At 45.8% G+C, this 27,678-nt stretch overlaps 1 protein-coding gene across 3 annotated transcripts in view; it reads right to left on the reverse strand.

Annotated features, from left to right (window-relative positions):
- The window catches only part of RGS3 (regulator of G protein signaling 3), a 945,383-nt gene that overhangs the window by 570,452 nt on the left and 347,253 nt on the right, over window positions 1–27,678 (reverse strand). For all 3 annotated transcript variants that reach the window (XM_078642175.1, XM_078642174.1, XM_078642173.1), the window contains one exon: window positions 19,039–19,099. In XM_078642175.1, the coding sequence (XP_078498301.1) occupies window positions 19,039–19,099 (61 nt within the window). The remainder of the gene's footprint in view (window positions 1–19,038; window positions 19,100–27,678) is intronic.

Genomic DNA, 27,678 nt, shown 5'->3' on the forward strand with positions numbered 1-27,678 from the left:
TCACATGTAGCATGTGCTCTGCTGGTATAGCAAGCAGGAAAGCTTGGCACAGGACACCCCAAAGGCAATACCCTAAGCTAAGTCCCCAGAGGGCATTTCTTTAGCATGTCTGCTGTGCCAACCGTACAGTTTCTCAACATCAACTTTTTTTGGTCTAGAAAGAGCAAACTTCACACTAGTTCATTTCTGGCTGTGACAAAGAAATGTATATGAATACAATGCAACCCACCCAACAACACGTTTCAGAACAGCGTTTTAAGATTTGTCTTTCTAGTCCATATCAAGTGCTTCCTCCACATACTGAAATATTCTGCCTGATAGGAGGAACATATCACATCCTACCTCAGGCAGAGTGACACGCAGGCCACCAAATCAATCTCTTCATAACTATTGATGCTGACCTTTCACCCTCTGGTCCACAATGACTGCCTGCTTTCGATAGGAAAGGTTGCATTGAGACGCCCAAGGGTTGGGTCTGGCCTTGCTGACTGTGCACAAGCCACTGTTCATAATGAAAATGATGATTTCATTAAAAAACATTTCTTGTCAAATATGTGTGTTCTGCTTCTTGTGCTGACCGATTAGCCTTTTTAGAACTCTCCTACTAAACAGCTGTTGAGGTACTGTACACTTACAAGCTCACTTAGAGCTTGTCCTTTGCTTACCATTGGTTGGCTTCAATTGTTGCTCATTTGCTTGCTTCTTATTAGTTACCTTTTCTGGGCTTTACTTCCTCTTCATGCATTTGTCCCTAGCATGGACACATTACTAGTGTCCTTGCACTGCTTCCTTTTCAGGTGCTACGTTTTCAGTTTTGTTTAAGCACTCTACAAGAGTGCATGTGCTTTCCAGCTCTCTCCCTCTTATACTTACTCCCCCTGACGCACTCATGTTGCTCTTTCTACACTTGTATGTTTCTCTATGCCTCTGTGATGTGCTCAATCTCGTGAGTACCTCTCGCACGCGTTGTTTTCACACTTATGCTAGTCCCACCAGCTGCACATTTGCTGTCCTGTCCATTTGCTGTCCTGTCCACTTGCTTTCCCTGTCCACGTTTCTCTCTTTATTTGCTTGCGTCCCTGTATTCCTTGCCCCCCCCACAAACCCACTATGTTTTCATGACCCCCCCACCCCCAAGTTGTCTCTTCCAACCACATTGCTTCCCCCACCATATTGCATTACTTTAGTAACTTTTTGATCACTCATCCAACTCGGATCCGTAAACTCATTTTTGTCTCATTGGTCATTTTGCTGGCTTTTTTTAGACACGCTGCACAAAATTGGGGATACTTTACAGCATGGCTAAAACCATTTACAACAGTAGTAAGTACCTGAGACTTCACTTATTGGCTTTGCCAAAGCTGGCTTCTCTTAATCAGTCTCTGCAAGAGGACAAACACATTGTCCTGACAGTAGCACATGTGCTGTTCTGGCCCCGTCCATTACTTCACTGAAGGGGAATGTAGGCCATAACCAATAAAATGAAAGGAAAACAAATCCACAAATTGAGAAGTTAGTTTACTTTTTATACTGAGCATTTTTAACTTCCTTACCCTTAAGCAACGAAAGGGATGGACCAGCCTAAGGTGACATTCAGAGCCAGCAGATTATGATGACAGAGCCGTAGCTGGTCAGTTCGGAAAGGAGAGACAAGCAGAGAGACTGAAAAAACAAGCACTGGCAAAGCAAATAGTTCTCACCAATGGGAGACCTATTGGTTTTGTCAATTGGGTGGGGGTGACTAACGGGGGGTAATGAAGAAACAGAGATGAGGTAGGTGGGAGAGAGAAGACACAGGGTTGAAAAAACAGGGAGTGGGTGGGGAAAAGGGAAGCACCACATTCATAATGCCTCACTGCTGTGTTTTTAAGCAGAATAAACAGACTCATGTGCAGCCCCTCTGCTTTATAAGTACACGTGGCTAAGGCAGCCTTAAAGTGGCAAGCATTCCACTGTCCATTCCAGGACCTGGCTGCTGCAGTGTTGCCTGCTGAAGTAACGAGCCACACACAGAGTATGCACATGTGCAGTGTGTTAGCCCGCCCCTCCTAGTGAACAATACTCACAGGTGCTCTGGTTCTGTTAATGGTTTGAGCATTATAAAGTTCAAAATGAGCAGAGGATTTTTACATCACATGCCAACATTTTAAAAATAAAACCCTATGCTTTAAATAAAGTAAAAACCAAAATTCCACACATAATGTAAAAAATTGTTGGCAAATGTGATGATAAACATGAACGAAGCTCGGGGAGGCATCTGTCCCAGCAAATAGGATGATAAACAGGAACGTAGCTACTGAAAATACGTGCACTCGTGTTACGGCCAGAAACCATTGAAAAAAATAGCGCGCCGAAACAAACAGCAATAGACAAAAGTGAAAACCCACTAGTAATATGGCCGTGCTCCGTGGGAGGGAGCAAGATACCAAAAGGAGGGGCAAAGAACACATAACCAGATAGAAGCAAGCCTTTTAGAAGGCCAAGCGAAGTAACGAATAGAAAGCAATGGGCAGGCTGTAAGCCCACAGACTAGATACAGCGCATTCGCTGCTTAGGCGAGAACTAAAAAGAAGAAGTTTTCAAATCACTATTAACCACACATTGGTTAATACCTAAATAAATATCATAATTACTGATCAAACTAATTGCTACATTTCTATACAAAAACAATGAACTGCAATTCCAGAGATCGAGGAGCAGCTCAGTGCAGTTAAGCAGTTTAGGATTACATTTCTCAATGCCAAAACAAGAGACCATGAGAACAAACGTTGTCAGTATCCATTGGAACTAAACGTTCACTAATTATTCACCAATCGGAGTTCATTGCAGACAAAAGGTAGTACTTTCCCAAGTAACAATAATATTGACTCTTTAGCAACATGGGATGGGTAGCAAGCTTACATCGACACCACAGAACCTTGAACATATATAGAAATTACATTTATCAGCAGAAAGGCGTACAACAAACCGCAACTCCACTCGCGACGAAAAGCGTCTCCGAGCGAGTGCCGCCTTGGAAATTCCAAAGCGCAGAACTGATGACATTGCGCGTTCTCTTCGGTGGCGAATAGATCTAACCAAGGCTCTCCCCATCGCTGAAAGAGGCCTTGCGCCACGTCCGAGTTCAGACGCCATTCGTGATCCATCATGCACCGACGGCTGAGCTCGTCCGCCCTGGTGTTCAGAGAACCTGCCAGGTGTTGAGCCACCAGGGTCACGCCCTGGCGTTCTGTGATGTATTCCTATAGGTTCTGTATCGATCCCCCTATTCCTGACCCTATTCTGGTTAACAAACTAACAAGTTAACTAGCAGCCATCCCATGAGGCAGAAAACCCCCATGATGCAGGAACCGTTATCTGATAAAGCCACACTACGGCACAGGAGCGTGTTATCTGATTAGGTCATAACGCTTGCCATCTAATTAGACAAGCGATATTCCTCCAGCCCCTGATAAGGCATACGGAGTTCTCAAAACAAATCAAACCTATGACAACCTGGGAAAAACCCTGCGGCCATTGTTTTGATTTCACCGAGAACTTCAGCAAAAGAATGTGCTAACGACCTGGTCGTATGACATCCTTATTGACGTATCTATGTCCATCCTTACGTCAATCTCGGCACCTTAAAGGTATAAATATTACCGATATTGCCCTATGCAAACACACGCGGTGGTGACGAGATCGGAGCAGCCAGACTTGCCGAAGCCCAGAGCAGAGCAGACCCCGCTGGCGCAGCCCCGCCTTCCTGACGCGCTGAGAACGAGAAGCTGTCTATTCTCCTGCCGAGAAATCCAGCTCCGGCGCTTCCGGGTAGCCCTCGCAGGCAGCCTGGAATATCGAGACCAGAGACGAGAGATACCATCCCTCATCCATCCTAGATTCCAGGTACAGAACTGAATAACCCCTCACAGAGAATTCTTTAGTCAGTCACTTGGCAAAACAAACTTAACTTAAACTGTAACTTTCTATTCCCGCCCACGCATTAGACTTAGGTCAGGTACACGGGGTAGGCGTAGTTAGAAACACCAGTTGAGTACGATTAGTCAAATGTATATGTGTATGTAATATATCTTATTCATTTTAAACCTTCATATGGCTTAGAAACCATATCAATGTTTTTACAGTATTATTTTATACTTCTGCTTTTAATGTATGCACTTTACTTAACCATAAGTATTGCAATAATATCGATCCATTTCTCTTGTATGAGAAAAGAGACTGATCAATAAATAACATCTTTTATTGAACACGCCCGTCTCTTCCTTTTCTCTACAATCTGGTGAGACTAAGAATGCACGTACTGACTGAGTAAAATAAGTCGTCTTTTGTTTTCACACGACTCTAGAGATACACTCTTGATTAGGGGAGAGCAAAGTTGTCATGTTCTATGGTTGTCAGAAACGAAATCCCTTCTTGTCTACCCAGGGAGGTTCAACTCCTCCTTGCCTATTCGAGAAAGTTTCTAGTGAACTCTGAGCTAGCTGGCAAACCCAAAACTTTAAGTCTAATATCGACAGTAGTAGACCTAGTTAACGTCTGGTCTAGGCATATACTATTGAAGGTATTATTCCAATGCGCAGAGCCTATTGGGATAATAGGAACTACACTACATGGCGCCCAACGTGTTTGGAAGGGCGATAAAACTAACGTAAGACATTTAGAGTAACTCAGTCGTGCTTTCTCACTCAGACCCCTTTTCCCATAATACTCCAAAGACGTCTGCAGTGGGTGAAAGGTAATATCCGCCAAACCTCGCAGGAGGAAACTCCTATGTATGGTACTTGGTTTAGTCAACGTTGAAGGATAAACCGTTCCAAAATATTGTGCATCTAATCTTTGTTTCCACAAGAAACCTGATCTGCAAACAAACAAAGTACCCATCCTGTCGGTAAAATGGTAGACAGTGATGATGAAAGAGAGGCAGTTAGATTAGCAACTGAACTCGCAGCAGATGATACTGCACTGCAAGAAGCAGACCAGGATATAATACTCATCCCGGTCATCAAAAGGAAATCTATAACCTTAAAACTTATAGAAAATGGACTGACACCTAGAGGTGGTACAGTCATATTCGTAATTGAGGCACACGAATATCGGCAGACAGAGGTATACTATTCATGGATACATTTTCCAGCAGCAAATGCTGTAACAAAGTACTTCCACTATTACAAAACAGAGGAACCTCCTAATGAGTACACTCCTTTCGAGGAGGTGGAAGTACCACTTAAATTTCAAGAGCACCTGCTCTTATTTAATGGCGCCCTAAAACATAATAATCACATCACCAGGCTCGGTCCCTTAGGGAGACCAGGAGCAACGTGGCCGGTCCTAGCCGGATACACACCACATCCAGAGTTCGAAAGAATGCCTGCAGCAGATCTTTTAGTACAACTAAAACAATTAATAAAGATACATAGACAATTAGTCCAATATGTGATGCGGACTTCAACAATTCAACCAGCAATTAAAATTCCACAGCTGACCCCTCACCAGGGGAACACAAATAAAATTACACCACAGAACATACAATCCTGCCTAGGTAAAGTACCAGCTAAACGGGAACAAATACCATTCTGGTTAGCACAAAAAATCACCCAAATAGAGGCTGCGTTTCCAGACACCACCCCGTTAGAAAAACACAGGATTCTGACTATCTGTCTTCCAATGGGAATCGCACCACACATTGAGGACTGTGACACTTGGGGTACAGTCTTTGCTTCCATCTACACAAAAACGCACGGTGTTCCATCCATTTCGGTAATACCAGATGTGCTAAAACAAATTCAAGACGAATATGGTCCAGAACCCGCTTTAACTCTTGGTATGAAATTACTAAAAGACTTCAAGCAGGTCTCGGCTATATTATTAGCCAACATAAAGGGAGAAGCAGCAAACGTGGCGATCCGCCAGAGGCTAAAAGAGACAGATATAGCAGACCAACCAGCTGAAATTGCCAGAATCATAGAAAAATCCTATGAGGAACTAGGTAGAGATAGTTTAGGTGGAATACCAGTAAAACCACAACTGATTGAAAGTCCTGAAAAAACATTTTTTAATAATAACTCAACATCACAAAAAAAGAGCTGGGATGGAAACAAACAATCCAATCCTAAAGAAAAGAAGGTAGCCAGTATCAAGGTAGTTAACAATGCCGAGAATACTGAGGACACAACTGAAAAACTGAGAATGGGCTCAGACAATGCTAGACAGCGCAGCAGAAGTGAGCATAGCTCGCAAAGTCCTTATGAATCATCTGGAGACAGTGGACACGAATGAATATCTTCAAGTGGAAACTGCAGACACCAGAGTTAGCAAACCTCACAAAATATATGAAATAACTTTACGTATAGAGGGGGATAAGACTAGAAAAATAAGGGGACTATTTTGGGATAATCTCTCCAAGGGCTATGACATCCTTCTAGCTGAAAAAGACTGGCCACCAGAGTTTGTCAGGGATTGCCCTCATGGCGAAGAAATAATTATGCCTGCCTTCTCAAATCACATCCCAATTCATAAAAAATACACACTTGCTAGAAAGTGGGCAGTAGCCCTAGCTCCTGCTTTATATAAAAATCACGTAGGATGGGATGAGGATTCTCCTCCTCACAAAATCCAGTTAAAATCACAACCTACTGCACAGAGGCAGTACCCAATTAAGCAAGAAGCTAAGAAACAGGTAAAAGAAATCCTAGATCAGCTAGAATACCAGGGGGTGATTGAAACTTGCACCTCACAAATGAACAACCCTTTGTTTCCGGTCTCCAAACCAGACAATTCATATCGTCTAGTTTTGGATTACCGACACCTTAACTCATGTTGCAAAACTTTTGCAGTACAAAACTCGCATAGTGCTGCACTAATGAATAACAGTGCGCAAAAAATACAAAACAACATTAGACATCTCTAATTGATTCTTTTGTCAAAACATAGCACCAGAGAGCAGATATTTGTCTGCGTTCTCAATAAATGGCACTCAAAAACAATTCTGTCGGTTAGCCAAGGGGTACAAGAACAGCCCGGGAGTATTCTCAGCGAGAGTAACAGAATTACTACAAACATATGACGACGAAGCATTATCATATGTCGACGACATATACTTAACAGATGATGACTTGGAGACTCACTTGAAGAGAGTGAACACCATAATACTTGGGTTCGCAGCAGAGGGTTACAAATTCAACTTTAAAAAATCCAGAATTGCCCATCTGACAGTCCTGTTCTTAGGATATGAATTATCAAGTGAAGGCAAAAGCCTGGCTGACAATTTTCTAGAGAAATGTGCCGTACTCCAAGCACCTAGAACACTAAAAAACCTACAGTCAATTCTAGGCTTCCTAAATTTCGGAAGAACATACATTGCAAATTACGCAGAAAGGGTCAAACCCCTTTATGATCTAATAAAACCAGATTTTAAAATAAACAATTGGACTCAAATACACACAGAAATTCTGAGATCCTTACAAACAGACATGCTAATGAAAACAAAATTAGAAACACGTGATAACACACGCAATCTTGTGATTCGAGTCATCCCAGGAAGATGCGGATTCACATACCTGACCTCTAATGAGGGAGAAAAGGTACCAATTGCATTCAAATCACACTTGTACACTAAGGCTGAAATGAAATTCAGCCCAACGGAAAAAATTCTAACTGCAACACAGACAGCAATAGCAAAAGAACGAGCCCTGGCACAAGGTAAACGAATAATAATCGTGACACCGATACCAGCCCTAGAGGCGGTAACAAAGGCAAGCATTCCAAATGCTAAAGCGCTCCATCCGAGATGGATACAATGGGCTAATTCTCTTGCTGCAACAGACGTGGCATACGAATTTGATCCTAACTTAAAAACACAAGAATTTCTCCAATATGAATTTGAATGTCCTCCGCCGACCGAAATTCTGCCTCTAGAACATTACGGCTGTATAATATACACAGACGGATCAGCACAACCCGCAGTAGGGGGTAAACAAGCCTACAGTGCTGCGTGCGCGATCGTTAAAGGTCGCTGGCACGAAGGGAAATTTAAACCAGCTATCACTAAAACACAATCTCTAGGAGATTTTACAGCTCAGCGAGCTGAACTACTGGCGTTCAAGATGGCGCTTGAAAATACCGATCGAGAATTCCTCACGCTCATAGTGTGCGATTCGTATTATTGCGTTCAATCTTACAATGAATACTTGCAGATCTGGCTTCAGAATGGTTTCAAGGATGCGAAAGGTGGCACAATCAAGCATAAAATGCTCTGGGAACAAGTAGTTCTTTTACAAAAAGAACTACCAAAGACTCACGTGACACACTCACTGAGTCATCAGCGTGATGGCGTTCACGTTGCAGGGAATTCATTGGCTGAGACAGCCACAGCGGTAGCAACTAAATCGGCTTCCGTAGTTCGAAAAAAGCATACAGTGAAGTATATTGACGGTGAAACAGTGCTGGCAGTGAAAACGTCATCAAAAGGTGACTGCTCAGCGCTACCGATCAACTATCCACTCAATTATACATACATAATCGATGCAAACTCCGTCCCTTTTGCTCGAATCCCTGGAGTGGGGGATAGAGTGATTCCAAACATGGACAGGAGAAACTTGTTAATCGCAGACGCACATATGGGCGAGGGTCTCAGACACCTCAAACTAAAAGATTCTCTGGAAGAATTACAATCAAGGTACTGGTGGCCAGGCATGAGCCTGCATCACACCATGCTTGTAAAAAAGTGCCCCAACTGCAACAGGAATCGCAGTGGTGAGAGAAACGGTGTAATACCGTGTCGTTTCACTCCAGAAAAAATCAACAGTAAAAAGCAAGGCTTGCGATTAACATATACAGGCTAGTTTCCACTTATAATGTAGATCACCAGCACTCGGCTGACGTCTGGACTGTTATACAAAGATTTGCGAGTCTAAATGGCATATACGCTAAGAGCATGCTACGTTTGACCATTGTTTTCACTCGAGCCCTCCAGCCTGAGGGGAAACATGGCCAAATGAGCATAGCACAGCGGGAATCTTCTCACTTCCTTCCTGAGGGATACGGGATGGTGTAAAGAAAAAACCAAGGCATAAAGCAATCTATAACGGAAAGGATATTAGGTTCGGGAGCTGGGTGGGTCAAACATCTAATAAGTGTCCAACGTAGTCTAAATAACCTGCCAAGAAATTCTCTGAAGGGATTCAGTCCGTACGAATTATTATTTGGAACTAGGATGTTAATCTCTGACCTTGACAGTCAGACTTCAGTGGTAAAGGAAAAAAGCTTTGATATCAAAGATCGTTTGGCTATTTTACAGGACTTAAACGAAACAAGAAAAGACCTGAGCAACATAAAGTTGAAACAGCAGCCAACAACCACTGAAGAACCACCACCTGTCCCAGCAAGACCTGTCTGGATTCCAAAAGTCGGGGATCTAGTCAGAGAAAAGATCGCGGTAAAGAAGGAATTTGGGCCTTCTTACAGAAAAGCAGTTCCTGTCTTTTCTGTCAACGGGACAAGATCAGTTGTACTACCGCCGCTTGCTGGTAAAAAGGAGAACCGAGTTGTATCCATCGACCTGGTAAAACCACAATCATGTGGCCGATAACAAATAGTAGGCCAAGTGGACTCCCCATAAGTAGCAGAACACCAAGGTTCGCTACCAGTACAGAGGTCCTAACAAAGAGGCTAATCACATTCGAAACGCCTAAAGAAGAACGACAAGGACTATGCAACAATGCAATGGAACTTAGACCTCTGAACACCCAAATAAAAACATTTAGCAGAGACACACCAACCTATAATGAAGTAACAAACGGCTATGCAAGAAACAGTAATCCTGAAGCAATTGGAACAATTGACAGAACTGCATCCGGCTACTTCATAAACTTCGATGATTCCTCCGAAGGCTTCACTGAATCAAAAACACAGCCATCATCAAAAACCTTTAAAGATAAAGCTAAAGAACTTTTGAAACAACTGAAAGAAACATATCTGATTTCTCCATGGATTGAATTTTGGGTGGGTTTTGGTGCATTTATCCTCATACTTTGGCTCATCATGATACTAACTTTGGGACGCTTCATTGAGGGAAAATATGCTAAAATGGACACAGCAAGTCAGAAAATCAACTTGATCCTCAAACCACACACATCTTCACACGTCGAGAAAAGAGAACTTTCTTCAGTCAACTTCACAGCCAATCCTATACCGGGTGGGGTAGCATGGGACAACACTGACTACGAAATCTATGGTCCGGTTGAAATCCTGAAATATCCACACCAAATTAAAATCTCATTGAGTGACTTCGTAAAACCAAGCACATTTGCTGATGATTGGGACTTTGAAAGTATAAACAATATGATGTCTGACTTAGTGATGTCTGCTAAATTTACCAAACATGATTATTTGCAGGGTTCGACAAATTATGATAGTATGTACTGTTATAACCACTATGGTAACCATTTTTTACATAGATCTGCACAACCTAGAAATGTTTTAAATTATAATCAATGGGAACATTGTGCAACCCCTCCAAAAGGAAGCTCAAGAACCGTTTACGACAAATATTCATACTTTTCAGGTTTTAACATAAGTAATGCTGAAACATTTTATTTCAAATTGTCAAATAAGACAGGGACAAAGACCATGATAACCAACACAAAATTGATATATTCAGACTCATTCTTTGAACAAATGAATACTTTTGGTTTTGATTATTGGGACAAAAATGTTGAATTGAAAAGTGTTTGGGGCACAAAAGAATGGCAAGTACAGGGTATAGAATCTTTGTTTAGAGCCTGCATGATCCCAGAACAAATTATATTTTTAAATGACACTGTTCAACAAACTACCTGTCTTGGCTTAGCCAAAATCAAAGATTTAAATAAACCGTCTATTCCAAAACCAACATTGAACAGCAATAGCTCCACAGATGAAGAGATAGACGTAAATTATGTATTAAACCAAAACAGAACACATCCTGATTGGAAACAGTGGTTGATCTGGCCCACAGATACTAATAACTGTCAAAACAGATTCCTGAACAAAACACAGGGGTTCAAAATGACCAGGCCAGACCCTAGATATTCCCAAAGACAACACCCAGGAATAATAACCACCTACAGTGTGGGCAAATTATGCCTTCAATGGCTACAGACTTCCACACTGGCAGAAATTAAGCAACACCTAACTTTACTTACTGATGGTGCTGACTTGCGTGATTTCATTATGGGACCGCGCAAACAGCGTCAGAAACGTTTCATAGCAGCCTCTGTATATGCAGCATACAACGAGGCCTGGAAGGTTACTCAAATTGAGACAGCAGAAAGAATACGGGAAATTGACCGTATTAATTTGGAAAAATCACTTTCTGTAGTGGACAATGGGTTAATGACTCTGTCCTCCAGAATTTTTTCTCTGGACAGCATTGTGTCTTCAGCAATCGACATAATATCGCAAGACTTACTGTTGTTACAACACGGTCAGTCTCAATTGCGTTCTATTGTACAGCTTGGCTGGACGTTACAAAATCCGCGTTCAGGCTATGTGCCTTGGCATTTAATCAACACAACGTCACTTTTCAATATCTTTAACCTTACTGATAAACAAATCAGTATGGCCCAGAAGGGTGCTGATTATACAATCCTGAGCATTGAGAAACTCGAAAGATTACCAGTGACAATGTCAGAACGACCTGTCAGTGAATGGATAATACATGGGATAATTAATATTCCAATATCAACCTTCAGGTTTCAATACTGCCAAAAATATATACAGGCTGGCATGTACGAAAAATTGGGAAAAGGGTACATTAAAACAACATGGAACCTGCCCTATTCACATGCATGTGTCAGTAATAAAGGCCAGAAAGTGTTTCTTAGTGGCAATAATTGTGCAATGTCACTGAGCGGTACACTTCTGTGTAATGGAATTAGTTTGCATGGAGCCTGTGAAGGGAACTCAAATAACCTCTCATGTCACCAGCTAGGCGCACCTGCAACAGAGATAGAACCATTCTTTCAAAGACTCTATAATGGGAGTTACATTCTAATTGTAGATCGCAGATGCTGTAGTCTTATGCCCGGGACTCCTTATCTCGTAACTACGACTGCGAAGGTCAAGTGCTGTGGACGCTTATTGTTCCCCAGCTCCTTTCCAGACAGGGAGGCAAGGGCATGGCCCAACTTGAAAATTACTTCTATTCGAATAGATACTTTAAGCAGAATAAAAACAGTGCTTCTTCAGACGCCGACAAGGCTCACGTCATCAAAAGAAACGTATGATCTCCTAGTCGCAAGGACGACTGCAGAGATACATTCATTGTTATCGACTAATTCCCCCATACATTTCGCAGAAATCCTGAATGAAATCTTAAATATTTCTGATACCAGTGGAGTCTCAAAAGTATTTAAGACAGTATTTTCGATGGCATTAACACCATTCAAAGCCATACTGGGTATTTTTCCAGATTTCGTCCATTATATTTTTGGCGGACTTCCCCTCATTTTAGGACTAATTGCAGGAATCCTATTCTTAGTCCTTATATTTCGTTATGGCAAACCATGTCACAGACAAAACACCTGCGACAAGGGAAGAAACAATCCTAGCCATTGGATACCGGGACCGGATATAAAAAATCCTGGGACTACCCCGGCTTAGAGACCTGAACATGACTTGGTTTCTTTCATTTCGACCAATGTGGCATCGATGTGTTTTACCTGTATTAAGGTGCCTGCTATGCGGAGAAGAATGCGTGTTAGACACCTGTCTGACGCTACAATCGGATGCGCCAATGGATGCAGAAACATTGTTGAGTCCAACAAAGGCTCATGCTTTGTGCTGCCCTCAACGGCTACCAATCCTGATGACGGCATTCGTGGAAGCTTCACCACTACGATTAAGGGGTAGTGAGGTTCAAAATGAAAGCAGCATCGATCAGGTACGACCTTCTGTCAGCAATCCAAATCGGAATGTCAATGGACACAATCATGCGCACGAATGCATGGTTACACCTATTTCCGAGTTAGTGGAACTCTTCTAGGAAGCTGTTGACAACTTTTTCGAGAGTCTAAATGATATGATGTTCTCACCAGAGCAGAAATAGAGACTTTTGAGCAAGCTCGTACACGGCGTTCCCTGAATTTGGCCTTCAACTAGAAAAGCAAAATACCATGAACATTTTTCCCTCCAGTTCACGGACAGCAGCCCCAAAATATTTTTGCATATTTTTCGGGACACTATCTTCTGCTTAAAGTAAGAACTATTCTTAGAGAACTAAGATTTCTACTTTTAGATAGCTTATAGACATTAACTGCCCGCTGGTATGTTCATAATTATTTTATTCTGTGATGGAATGGTCTCGAAACTTTTTTCTGTATTAAGAGCCATTTCATGTGTAAATTCTCATATACCATTTAGCAATAATGTATACAAATACGTGATTACTTTAGCATTATTTCACAGCTTGAGTGCATACAATACATGTAAATGCTTTTTTTCCGTATATTTGATAATTTCAAAATGCATTTATGTATTTTGGGGTGGTAAGGTATACACGATACTCTACAGTATGTTTTACTATGCATAGATTAGTAAATATGTCCATAGTTAGCGTGGAGTGGGTGTGATGTATTCCTATAGGTTCTGTATCGATCCCCCTATTCCTGACCCTATTCTGGTTAACAAACTAACAAGTTAACTAGCAGCCATCCCATGAGGCAGAAAACCCCCATGATGCAGGGACCGTTATCTGATAAAGCCACACTACGGCACAGGAGCGTGTTATCTGATTAGGTCATAACGCTTGCCATCTAATTAGACAAGCGATATTCCTCCAGCCCCTGATAAGGCATACGGAGTTCTCAAAACAAATCAAACCTATGACAACCTGGGAAAAACCCTGCGGCCATTGTTTTGATTTCACCGAGAACTTCAGCAAAAGAATGTTCTAACGACCTGGTCGTATGACATCCTTATTGACGTATCTATGTCCATCCTTACGTCAATCTCGGCACCTTAAAGGTATAAATATTACCGATATTGCCCTATGCAAACACACGCGGTGGTGACGAGATCGGAACAGCCAGACTTGCCAAAGCCCAGAGCAGAGCAGACCCCGCTGGCGCAGCCCCGCCTTCCTGACGCGCTGAGAACGAGAAGCTGTCTATTCTCCTGCCGAGAAATCCAGCTCCGGCGCTTCCGGGTAGCCCTCGCAGGCAGCCTGGAATATCGAGACCAGAGACGAGAGATACCATCCCTCATCCATCCTAGATTCCAGGTACAGAACTGAATAACCCCTCACAGAGAATTCTTTAGTCAGTCACTTGGCAAAACAAACTTAACTTAAACTGTAACTTTCTATTCCCGCCCACGCATTAGACTTAGGTCAGGTACACGGGGTAGGCGTAGTTAGAAACACCAGTTGAGTACGTTTAGTCAAATGTATATGTGTATGTAATATATCTTATTCATTTTAAACCTTCATATGGCTTAGAAACCATATCAATGTTTTTACAGTATTATTTTATACTTCTGCTTTTAATGTATGCACTTTACTTAACCATAAGTATTGAAATAATATCCATCCATTTCTCTTGTATGAGAAAAGAGACTGATCAATAAATAACATCTTTTATTGAACACGCCCGTCTCTTCCTTTTCTCTACAATCTGGTGAGACTAAGAATGCACGTACTGACTGAGTAAAATAAGTCGTCTTTTGTTTTCACACGACTCTAGAGATACACTCTTGATTAGGGGAGAGCAAAGTTGTCATGTTCTATGGTTGTCAGAAACTAAATCCCTTCTTGTCTACCCAGGGAGGTTCAACTCCTCCTTGCCTATTCGAGAAAGTTTCTAGTGAACTCTGAGCTAGCTGGCAAACCCAAAACTTTAAGTCTAATATCGACAGTAGTAGACCTAGTTAACGTCTGGTCTAGGCCTATACTATTGAAGGTATTATTCCAATGCGCAGAGCCTATTGGGATAATAGGAACTACACTACAGTTCCAGCCATTGCCAAAGGCGAAGAGCCTCTTGACAAAGGATCCACGACCCCACCCCGCCTTGTTTGTTGCAGTACCACATGGCGGTGGTGTTGTACGTGAACACCTGCACTACACTCCCCCGGACAGAGGGGAGGAATGCCTTCAGTGCCAGACGAATCGCCCTGAGCTCCAACAGGTTGATGTGGAGCCGGGTCTCCGCCGGAGACCAGAGGCCTCTGATCTCCGCCTCTCCCATGTGGCCTCCCCAGCCCTGGAGGGACGCGTCCGTCACAACTACGTGCTCCGGTTGGGGAAGGGAGAGGGATCTGCCGCTGACCCAATCGCGGTCCGTAAGCCACCACTGCAGCTGTCTCGCAGTGCCCTCCGAGATCAGGACGTGGTCGGATAGGTTGCCCTGATGCTGGGCCCACTGAAACTTCAGGTCCCACTGCAGAGCCCGCATCCGCCACCTGGCGTGATGCACCAGTAGGATGCAGGAGGCCATCAGCCCCAGAAGCCGCAGCGTCAACCTGACCGAAACCCGGGATAACGGCTGAAAGATGGGAATCAGAGCCTCAATATCCCGGACCCGCTGTTCGGGGGGATAAACCCGAAACCGCGGCGAGTCCAGAACCGCTCCGATGTAGAGGAGCTTCTGAGAGGGGCACAGGTGTGACTTCGGCACATTGATGGAGAACCCCAGCTGGTGCAGGAGGTCTGCCGTCGTCTGGAGGTGGCTGACGACTGTCTGGGGCGAGCCCGCCTTCAACAACCAGTCGTCGAGGTAGGGGAAGACTGAAACCCCTAACCTGCGCAGATGAGCTGCGACCACCGCCATCACCTTTGTGAACACCCGTGGGGCGCTGGTAAGGCCGAAGGGGAGCACGGTAAATTGAAAGTGTTCGTGGCCAACCATGAACCGCAGGTAGCGCCGGTGGGCAGGCAGGACGGGGATATGAAAGTAAGCGTCCTGCAAGTCCAACGCTACCATCCAGTCTCCTGGGTCCAGGGCAGCCAGGACCTGAGCCAGTGTCAGCATCTTGAACTTCTCCTTCCGGAGGAAGCCGTTGACGTTCCTTAGGTCCAAGATAGGGCGTAGGCCCCCTTTGCCCTTCTTGGGTACCAGAAGTAGTGGGAGTAGCAACCACACCCTACTTCTGGCCCAGGAACGCGCTCGATGGCCCCCTTGGCCAAGAGGGCCGTAACTTCCTCCTGCAGAAGTCGCAAATGATCCCCCGACACACGGTGGTTCTGCGGTGGCATGGCTGGAGGAGTCGCCTCGAAGGGGAGGGAGTAGCCCCTTCGGACGATTTGCAGCACCCACCTGTCCGATGTGACAGTGCGCCAGTGGAGGTGGTGATGGCGAACCCTGCCCCCCACTGGCATCACATGGGCCTGAAAGCACGGACTAGGAGGGTTTTGAGGCGGATGCTGCGGGGGAAGGTGTGGACTGACCTCGCCGCTGCCCCCGACCGCCCGGACGGCGGTTCCCACGGCCGCCACCGCGTTGGGTATTGCCCTGCGGAGCGTGGCTGGCGGCGCGTGTGGGAGCACCCCTTCCGTGGCCACGAAAGGAGTGAAAGGCAGCCGATTGCTGGCGCTGGCCCGAGAGGCCCAAGGACTTGGCCAGAGCCCTCGAGTCCTTAAAGCGCTCAAGCGCATGGTCTGCCTTGTCGCCGAAGAGGCGACGGCCATCGAACGGCATGACCATGAGCGTGGTCTGGACATCTGCCGAGAAGTTGGCGGACCTCAGCCAGGCGTGGCGTCTGACCGCCACCGTCGTTGCCATCGCTCTACCTAGCGAGTCGGTGATATCCAGCCCACACCTGATGGAATACTTTGCTGCATCCCGGCCCTCCACAAGGGCTTGGCCGAGTTTGGCCCGTACCTCCAACGGACACTCTGGCAGCACTTCCGCGACCTTATACCACACAGAGTGGGTGTAACGTCCCAAGAGGCAGGCGGTGTTGGAAGACCGCAGGCCTAGACTAAGGGATGAGAACATCTTTTTCCCATACTGGTCATACCTCTTGGATTACCTGTCCGGCGGGGCTGACGGGAATGCGGTCTGGGAATTGGAGGCCTGGATGACCAGGCTATCGGGGGTAGGGTGGGAGGACAGGAAACATGGGTCGCCCGGGGCTGGGTGGTGGCGTCTGGCCACGTTCCTATCTACGGGCGAACCCCTAGCGGGCTTGGACCAAGTGCCCAGAAGAACGTCGGTCAAAGCCTCATTAAAGGGCAGCAGAGGCTCGGCCGAGCTTGACTGCGGTTTAAGGACCTCAGTGAGGAGGTTAGTCCTCACGGCCGCGACGGGGAGCTCAAGGCCCAAGGCCTTGGCAGCCCTCATCAGCACCACACTATATGTTGCCCCCTCCTCCGAAGCCACGGTAGGAGGGGAGACAAAACCAGTGTCTGGAGAGGTGTCCAGGCCACTGGCCTCCCCAAGGTCTCCTGTCCAGTCCTTATGAGACTGACACTCCCTGGTCAGAGGGTCTTCCGACCCCTCCCAGTCCTCTTCATCACCCATCTCCTGAAACTCAGGGTTCTCAGCTAATGGGGCCTGTTCATAGAAGTGAAACTCCCCAAACGACGTCTGGAGCGGCGCCCATCGGGGCCGTCCCGGCGCCGGAACAGGAACGAAGGTGGAACCGGGGACGGCGCCGCCCGAGGACGGCGCCGCCCGAGGACGGCGCCGCCCGAGGACGGCGCCGGAGGCGACACCTGAGGGTCCGACGCCGGGGAGGTCGTAAGGTCCACCGGCGACGAACCAGATCCCGAAGGAGGTCAAGCGGCGTCCTGCGGCGCCGGGCCCGAAGGCGCCGGCGGAGCTGGAACAACTGAACCCCTCGGCGCCGGGCCCGAAGGCGTCGGGTTAACGGGAACCTGCGGCGCCGGGCCCGAAGGCGTCGGCGGCGCCGGGGCCGAAGCACCCGACGGCGTCGGGGCAGACCCCCCCGACCCGCTATGGGTCCCAGACGGGTCCGCTGGGCCCGAAGGCGCCGCGGAGCCCGTCAGAGGAGAGAGTTTCCTCATGGCCATGAGGAAGCGCTCGATCTCCTCCGGCGTCGCGTTGAGCCCAGGGACCGTAGGGTATGGGGCTGGACGCGGCGCCGCGTGGGTGGTGTCACCCGAACCCCCGGCCGCATCGCGCGAGCTTCGGGAGTCTGAGGAGCGATGATGCCGCTTGGACTTCTTGTGCCGCTTACCTGACGACGACTTCGACCCAGAGGAGTGCGGCCTACCCTCGGAACTGTGGTGGCTCCGAGCCCACGACCTGTCCCTCGACCTCCCATGGGATCGGGACCTCTCGCGGCGCGGGACCGACTGCCGGAGTTCGAGCCGCCTGCGGGACCGCTCCCGTCTGGCTTTCGAAGAGAGGGCCCGGCAGTCGGAGCAGGCCTTGTCGTCGTGGTCGACGCCGAGACAAGATAAACACACGCGGTGAGGATCCGTGACCGACATCAGGCGGTCGCAATCATCGCAGTGCTTAAATCCGGGCATCCCTACGGCACCGTCGGAGTCGATAGACTTCGAGAACAATCAAAAGTGATCAAAAAGTTAGTCAAAAAATGACTAGGGTTACTGCCTTTTCCAGATCTGCGCTTGCTGGCGCGGAAAAAAGAAGAACGGACGTCAGCACGCGGAGGCGGCGTCTAAGTACTCCGACGACGTCATCACGTCGCCCACGACACCGACGACGGATGCGGAGCCGCAGACGACGCCTACCGACGCGCAAGGGTACTGCTACGCAAAAATTTCCGGATCCAGTCTGACGCCTGGGGATATTCAAAGGTAAGGAATCTAATACTAACGTGTCTCTTTCAGATATCTATGTTTAACATGTTTAAACTGTTCATGTACTTGAGAAGGACCATATGGTATCCATGTAAGTATCTGTTGCGCCAAGAGAATATTAGTTACAGGCATGAAATAACTACATGAACAAAATACATTTTTTGGGAAACCCTCTAGCGAGAAAAAACGTGACCACATTATTGCCATAGTCCGCAATGAGTTACAAAAAGAGATGAGCAAACTGAAAATTTCAACAGTAGTGTTGTTTTCCATACCTTGTCGGGTGCTAGCAGGGATGCGGCACCAAAACTCATACAGCCAATAAGTTCACTGTGTCTGTAAAAGCAACGTGGAGAAGGTTAGTTGTACTATAGAACATTTGACAAGCGTTTATAACACAAAGCAATGAGAACCTATCTTAGCAAGTAAAAGTGTCTGGAACATCTCATGGTCTAGCACAGAGGGCAACGGATAAAATGCGTTAAACAATATTGCTCATACAAATGAAAGCTGTGAATGTTCTGGGCTGGTGTAAGAGTACTTCAGAGTTCAGACATTACCTTGAACGAACATTACTGATAAGGATCAATAAGCATAGAAGGGATTCTAGTACTGATGAGTGCTGACTGCCACAGATCCACATTTCAATGTTCTGTCCACGACCTGTCCAGAAATCATGTGATTCTTATTTTACGAGGGAGCAGGCTGTGGCTGCACATGACGAAGAGCTCTCAATCCAGACACCGCTCGTCCCACTGGTATACGCGATTCACGACAACATATGTGTTATGAAAGGGTCTCAAAACAGAAGCGAGTACCCTGTGACGAGGTGGATAGCTGGTACAAGGGGCCTTGGCTAACACCCGTCACTGTGTGTATAAAATGAAAGTCCAGCAAGGTGATTTATAACCTTAAGCACTTACGAAATTGCCACGAAGAAAAACAGGCAATGAAACATCTTCAATTGGTCTGCAACATACAATTGTTTTTAACTTTGAGTAAGCTCACGAGTTTTGAATAAAATTGGCATTCGGTGCATGTGTGGCTTAACTCAATTTTAATTTTACGGGTCTCATTCTTCTTTTTTGTGATATACACAAACACTTTCTTCACCTTTTCTGTACTGGACACTTTTTCTTTATTCTCACAGTTGAGATAGCTACCTATGATGAGAAACGTGGGCACAACTGGTGAGAACCAACCAGTAAGCCCCTTTGGTGTAGCGCACGTTAGGTGCTATCTCGCCTATTCGCAATTTTTTGTTGTATATATACCGGTTTAATTGGGGGTATATCTGGAGCATAGTGACTGACAACCCTAAAGATTTTTTAGAAAAAGAATAATTCATGGGCTTCAAGGATTTGGGAGAAAAAAGAAAAATATTTTGTGGGTAATACAAGTTGAAGACCCCTTCCAATTCCTATATATGAAAGTGGATTTAGCCCGCAGGTCTTTTTGTGTTTGTGCATAGTATATACAGAGCCAGCTTCCTACAGCGTCCAGCTTGTATTACAATACACGATCTTAATGTGAGGGCAAACTGCGAAACCGCCATGTTTTCCCACCCTGGAATAACAGAAAACAGTGCGCTGTCAGCTCATTATCAAACAATCCAAGGTCCGAAGCTCTCAATGGTGAGATAATTGTGCACACATGGAAAATACTAAATGCTACTGTGTCGGTACATGGATAGTAAAGTGCAACTACTACCCAGGTCTGCTTGGCATTTGTAAAGAAGCTGCAATTGGCAATGGGATGTGTTACAAAACACCATACTGGCATCATTCACTGTCAACCTTCTACCTAGTACAGGTGATTGAGGAAATGAACGATGCATTGTTTCATGTAGCCTGCAAAATCTTGAATAAGAGTAAATGAGGCATTCAATATTCGATATATCTAACTAAAGGTGCACATCCTGTTGTGTGTTGATTTAGATTCCGTATGAATTTCCCGATTTATGTCCTTATATACGTACAATTCACATTGCCCTTATTTAGGCATAGAAATCCAGCCCTTATTTAGGCATGGTCCATGCTAACCAAATACAGGCCTGGCTACTTACATCCGTTCATCTACGTCACAACGAGTTCTTGGAAAACCAGACTCTTAAGCCTTTAGAACTTCCCCTCTCTTGGATATTGATTTCTCCAATAACTCATTTATTATGCATGAACATCTATTCCTTAGGGCACAGCTTTCCAAACTTTTCATGTTGGTGACACACCTTTTTGTGCAAAATTTCCCAGTGACACAGTAACGCGAGCGAGCGCAGCGAGCGAGCCCGAACCACCACAACCCACACACACACACCCACACACACACACCCCACACACACACACACAACCCAACACAAACCCACACACACAACCCACACCCACACCCACCCACACACACAACCCAATACAACCCCACACACACAACCCACACACACACACAACCCACACACACAACCCAACCCCCCACACACAACCCACACCCACACACACCTCCACCCACAACCCACACACAACCCCCACACCCCCCCACACACACAACTCCACCCACCCACACACAACCCCACCCACACAACCCCACACCCCACCCACAAACACACAACCCCCCACACAAACACACAACCCCCCACACAAACACACAACCCCCCCCCCCCCACACACACACACACACAACCCCCCCCCACACAGCACACACACACACACACACAGCCCCACAAACACACACATCTATAGGCCTGCCTATTCACAAGGAAAGGTGGAAATCTAAGGGCTTGCCTATTCACTAAGAAAGGCGGAAATCTGCTCCTTGTAGGTTAATCTTACAGTTGGAGCAGGTTTTCCACTTTCTTTGAATTCACAAAAAGTTCCAGGAGAACGCCACTTCCCATTTCCGAATAGGAAAAATCAATGCATAAATGCGTCAGTCAACTTTTTTTCTCTATGGGGATAACATTTTCCCCATCGAAAAACTCCTCTGCTACACTTAAGAAGATGCTCTCTCCCAGCCTGATTACAGATGTCATAGCTGCCAAGGTTTCAGATTGCCATGTGAAAGCACCAGAAATAAAAGGGCACTACCTGCACTTGTGTGTCAAGCACCAGAAATGAAAGGGCACTACCTGTACTTGTGTGTCAAGCACCAAAAATGAAAGGGCACTACCTGCACTTGTGTGTCAAGCACCAGATATGAAGGGGCACTACCTGCACTTGTGCGTCAAGCACCAGAAATGAAAGGGCACTACCTGCACTTGTGTGTAGAGGGCAGGAAGTTGAACGCAAGTGTCGGTCCTCCTGTAATTTAACACAGCCAGCACTGGACGGCAGCAGCAATTCATCGGGACCCGGTTTGTGGAGAAAGGTACCAGAATGTTAAAGGCAACTGTTTGCCACATATTAATGGAGAACAGGTACCAGTGCTGGCACTGCACGCTAGTGCTAATGTGGGCCCCCAAAACACGGGTCTTCTCAGCCGACTTAATTGATGCCAGCTGCCTAAATATCACACGTTAATTCCTTGTAGGTTGTTTTTAATACATAATATATTATATCATAAGTGAAAGAGCCAGTAGTCGGATGACTTGCGAGCAGCCGCAGACAGCACGGGCATTGGCAAGCCTCAGGAGAGTGAGTTTGGTGCACTAGTGCAATCAGGACGCTGTAACTATCAGAATACAGTAGACTTCAGCAATGCACTTTTAAAGCATAATACAAATCATTAGCGAGCCGTGAGTGGTGTCCGCCCTGGTCGGCGCGCTGCAACCCGCCCAGCGCAGGTTACATCAACAGACTGTCACAGAGTGAATTAATACAACACCAGCTCTGCTGACTTAATTGCGACGGTGGCCGCGCTGAAAGTAATTTGTTGGATGGCACCAGTATTGTCATCCTGCACTAGCACTATCCAGTGAAAGTAGATTTGTAGATCAAGCAGAGTGAAAGAGTGTTCACACTCCAGGCTGCACTCACTTTGCTTTGAGGCGATTGGCAATTATTTGCACGGACCGCCTCATCATGGCCTCGACACTCCGCAATGATTCTGAGGCTCAGCAGCTGCATGAAGAGGCTGGTGTAATCCTCTGTGCTCAGCAACATCACGACACATGCTACATGTGCTGCCGCTATTGTACTTCCTAAGATGTAAGGCTCCTAGCGGTAATTCAAAAATTCCAGTATAGCACAAAGAGTTTGGTTTCTGAAATGTGTTTAATGTAAATATGCTGTCAAATACCCTTCAAGTCATTGACGGGAGCAGATGATTAGCAGTGTTCTGAATAGTGTTTTTGCATACTCTTACATTTTGACAGGAATCTTCAGCGTTTTATTATTGTCAGTACTCCGCAATCAGTAATACTTTTTTCCTTGACAACATTTGCGTTGTCGTTATAAATCTTGTAAGTGGCCATTTACCTTTCCCGGTGTGCAGCAAAGAGCATCATTACCAGACTGTATTGTTTAAGTTTTCTTTCAAGGCCTATAATGCACATAGGAGAGAGAGCGAGTGACATGCCTTTGCCTTGGTAAATTGGCTTTTTCGCATCAGTGACCTGCCTTCAATTAGGATGTTTCCTAACTGTCTTTAGTTAGAAATTAGAAACGTACGTCATTGGCGGCTGCCTGGCCTTTTTATTTACTTAGTTTTATCTCTCTGTCACACTGTCGGCCGTCCCCCGCAATCATCTGGAGGATCACGATGCCTGGTGCGCGGGCCCATTGCTGAGACTGTAGTGACAGTCACAGTGAGGGTCGCGGCCGGGCGGTAATAATATTTAATTTTATGCGCAGATGTACTCCTCCCCGGAAGGGGGGGGGGACAATATTCCCACGAGGCTCCGCAGCTGCTTCGCCTTCTGCCTCGCACGTCGCGTGCACGTCGCGATCACTGAGTGAGGGGGGGCTCGAGTCGCAATTCCCAAATATCGGCTGGCCGGCAGAAGTCATCACGCGACAAACCTACGTGTGGGTCGCGACACAGTAACGTGTCGCGCCACACAGTTTGGAAAGCTGTGCCTTAGGGGTTCATTCATTACGTTCTTATGCCCGACTGTACGCCAATACTGGCATTCCTAAACACATTCAAGGTATAAATATGCCTTCACTTGCCATGGCGGTCCACGGGTCGACTGCCTACTTGCACGACGCACTGACCAGATGCTGTCATCCTCCTCGCAGAGAATCCAGCTCCAGTGTTTCTGACTCCCCTTGCGAGGTGTTAGAGATCGAGACCCGGGAAAGAGATTCCAACCTCTCTTATTCTAAGGTATGGAGCAGACTAGAACCTAGAGGGACTCTCAGCAACTATAGCGGAACTAGACTATAACTAAAACAGCACCTACTTCTTCCCTCGTACTGCACTTAGGTTAGGTACACTGGGGTAGGATTATTTTAGAAGCACCAGATGATTATTTTAGCCTGTTTTATTTATGATTGTATTATTATAAATGAATATCATATCTACAAACCATGCTATTACAGTATTATTTTATCTTACTGCAAACGCTGTACGTATTGTACTTCGCATTCTATCTTACGATTGTAACAGTTCATATCTCTTGCATGAGAAATAAGACTGTTCAATAAACCCTTTTTATTGAAAAGCCCGTCTATCTATTTCTGTGCAACTCTGTAGAAACGAAGCATGCAGAATTGACTGAGTGAAACGGTTATCTATTGTTTTCACGATTCTGAGATTGTCCAGACTCTAAGGGAAACAAAGTTGTCATGTTTATGCGGTTGTCAGAAAGGATTAGTTACTTACCTGTAATCCTAGTTCTCTTCCAGGGGTATACTCATTAAAGTCATAAGCACTGAATTATCTCCGCCCATGAGCGGGAACCCGGAACAAATAACAATATACATATATATGTGTAAAATATATAAAAAAGTACATAGTACTAACTAATTATACACATATACATGTATAATAACCATAATATGCAGCCTAACATATATACATAGGCTAATAAAGCCACAATTACACACGTTCTGAAGCATGAAAATATGCTGTATATAAATGCAATAAACAGGCATGAGCCCAAAATGCATTTCATAACCATGAAAAACTTTTATTTTCATCAAAGAACCTGTTGTAAACAGCTATTAGCCTAAAAAAGGCTGCATATGAAAATTTGTCTGTGTACAGAAAATCAGACTGGCACCCTGCCTTTAAGGCCCCAGAGAATCTGCACACTTTGCCTTTAAGGCCTCTAGGAGAACTCTGTTCCCATCATGCACCACAGGTGACAGTTAGGTCAGTTCTTTTGTACGGTACAGTAAACATTAGCAGGAATCTGCCCTTAAAAACTTTATAATACATATTGAAAACTTCAATGCTACTGCTCGCCCGGGGAGGCGGGAGGGTGCTTATGACTTTAATGAGTATACCCCTGGAAGAGAACTAGGATTACAGGTAAGTAACTAATCCTTCTCTTCCAGGGGATACTCATTAATAGTCATAAGCACTGAATAGAGTAGCAAGCTCATACCCACCAGAAGCGGGCGAACAGATAAATGCATAGCTACACTTTTAAAAACACAGTGTTTAACTAGAATTAGCAAACAAATTTCTCAGTGATGCCTGTCCCACTTGAGCATCTGTTTGCGTATCAGAATCCAAGCAATAATGGCGTGTAAACGTATGCACAGAACGCCAAGTAGCTGCTTTACATATCTCTGACATAGCCACATTCCTGAGGAGAGCTGTTGTAGAAGCTTTTCCCCTAGTAGAATGAGCCCTAGGTCTACCTGATAAAGACTTGTGGGCTAGCTGATAGGCCAGTAAGATACATGACACTATCCATCTAGAAATGGATCTCTTGGATGCTGCCAAACCAGTATTCGTAGGACCATAGTTCACAAACAAACGGTCTGTGTGTCTCATAGTCTTGGTTTTATCTAAGTAAAACTTCAAAACCCTTTTTAGATCTTAAGAGTGCAAAGCCCGCTCAGCCGGACTTGAAGGGTTTGGAAAGAAAGTAGGCAATGTTATGGATTGGTTAATATGAAAATCCGACACCACCTTAGGTAGAAAAGAAGGATGAGTCCTGAGCACCACTCTGTTTGCATGAAAAACTGTGTACGGTTCCTTGCAACACAGAGCCTGAATTTCGCTCACTCTACGAGCAGACGTGATAGCCACCAGGAATGCTACTTTCCAAGATAAGTGTTGCAATGACGCTTTATGTATGGGCTCAAAGGGTGGGCCCATCAACTTAGTCAACACCACATTAAGCTCCCAAGGTGGAGAAGGAGATCTGATTGGAGGAAACACCTTTCTTAATCCCTCTAGAAAATCCTTCACCACAGGCATCCGAAAAAACGATATCTGTGTTGGCGATTTTCTATAAGCAGTTATTGCAGCAAGATGGACTCTGATAGAATTAAACTGCAAACCAGACTCAGCAAGATAAAGAAGATAAGGCAGGATCACCTGTTCTTGGCCTCGAATAGGATCAAGACCCTTGCTCTGACACCAAAGAAAAAAGCGTTTCCACTTAAATCCGTAGGATTGTCTTGTAGAAGGCCGCTTTGCCTCTTTAAGAATGTTCATACACTCCGGATTTAACTGTAAATGCCCGTACTGGATGACTTCAGGAGCCATGCTGCCAGGCGCAGGGAGGGCAGATTGGGATGAAATACTCACCCCTCCTGTTTGGACAGAAGATCCGGGCGACAAGGTAATCTCCTGTGTGGACTGATTGACAACTGGAGGAGATCTGGGAACCACCATTGGCGTGGCCACTCTGGGCAAATCAATATCATTCTGGATTTGGTCTTGTACATCCTGTTGATCACTGCTGGAATCAACGGTGTCGGCGGGAAGGCGTACAGCAAATTTTGACACCAGTCTATCAAAAGGGCATTCCCTTGAGACCCTTTCTGGGAGAACCTGGACGCGAAGACGGGGCATTTTGCGTTTGCCGCGTCTGCGAACAGATCGATGTCTGGTGTTCCCCAAGCCTGGAAAATGCTGTGTGCGACTTCTTCGTTGAGCACCCAGTCGTGCGCTTCGACGAAGTCTCTGCTGAGGTCGTCCGCCTGCGTGTTGAGGCTCCCTGGCAAGTGAACTGCCGTTATGGACAGGTCTCGTGCAAGTAGCCAGTGCCAGATGGTCTGAGCTTCTATGGACAGAGTCCTGGACCTGGAACCCCCCTGTTTGTTTAAATAATACATTGTAGTTGTATTGTCTGTTTGCACCAAGAGGGACCGAGTCTGAAGAGATGGAGCCAGGGACTTGAGAGCAAGATGGACCGCTCTGAGTTCGAGTAGATTGATATGATACCCTTTCTCGAAATCTGACCATAGCCCTTGTACTTGCAGCGGGCCCATATGTGCCCCCCAACCTTGGAGAGAGGCATCTGTGATCAGAGTCTGCGTTGGTGGGTCCTGATGAAAAGGAACTCCCTTCATCAAGTGTGACTTTTTCATCCACCATCGAATGGAATCTTTTGCAGACTGTTGGAGAAGAATCCGATCCTCCCAGCATCCCGTCCTCTGCTTCCATTGATCTTCTAGACACTGCTGCAGAGGACGCATCTGCAAACGTGCGTTTGGCACTATGAAGATGCACGATGCCATGGATCCCAGAAGAGAGGAAACTTGCCGAACTGTCGGACGTGCAGACTGAAGGAGAAAAACACACTTTGTCTTGATGGATGACCACCTCTCCTCCGAAGGACACACGTTTTCTTTTGCCGTGTCCAGTTGAGCACCCAGGTAGAGGATCTTCTGGGTGGGATTCATTATGGACTTTTTGTAATTGACTTGGAGACCCAACTTGTACATGAGTTGGAGGCATATCGATAGATGTTCTTCCAGTAGAGATGGGGATGAACTCTTCAGAAGCCAGTCGTCTAAGTACGGATAAATGAAAATCCGTTGCTTTCGAAGACAAGCAGCCACTACCGCCATACATTTTGAAAA

The sequence above is a fragment of the Lissotriton helveticus genome, chromosome 5_1 (genome assembly GCF_964261635.1).
Source record: "Lissotriton helveticus chromosome 5_1, aLisHel1.1, whole genome shotgun sequence".
Classification (NCBI taxonomy): Eukaryota; Metazoa; Chordata; class Amphibia; order Caudata; family Salamandridae; genus Lissotriton; species Lissotriton helveticus.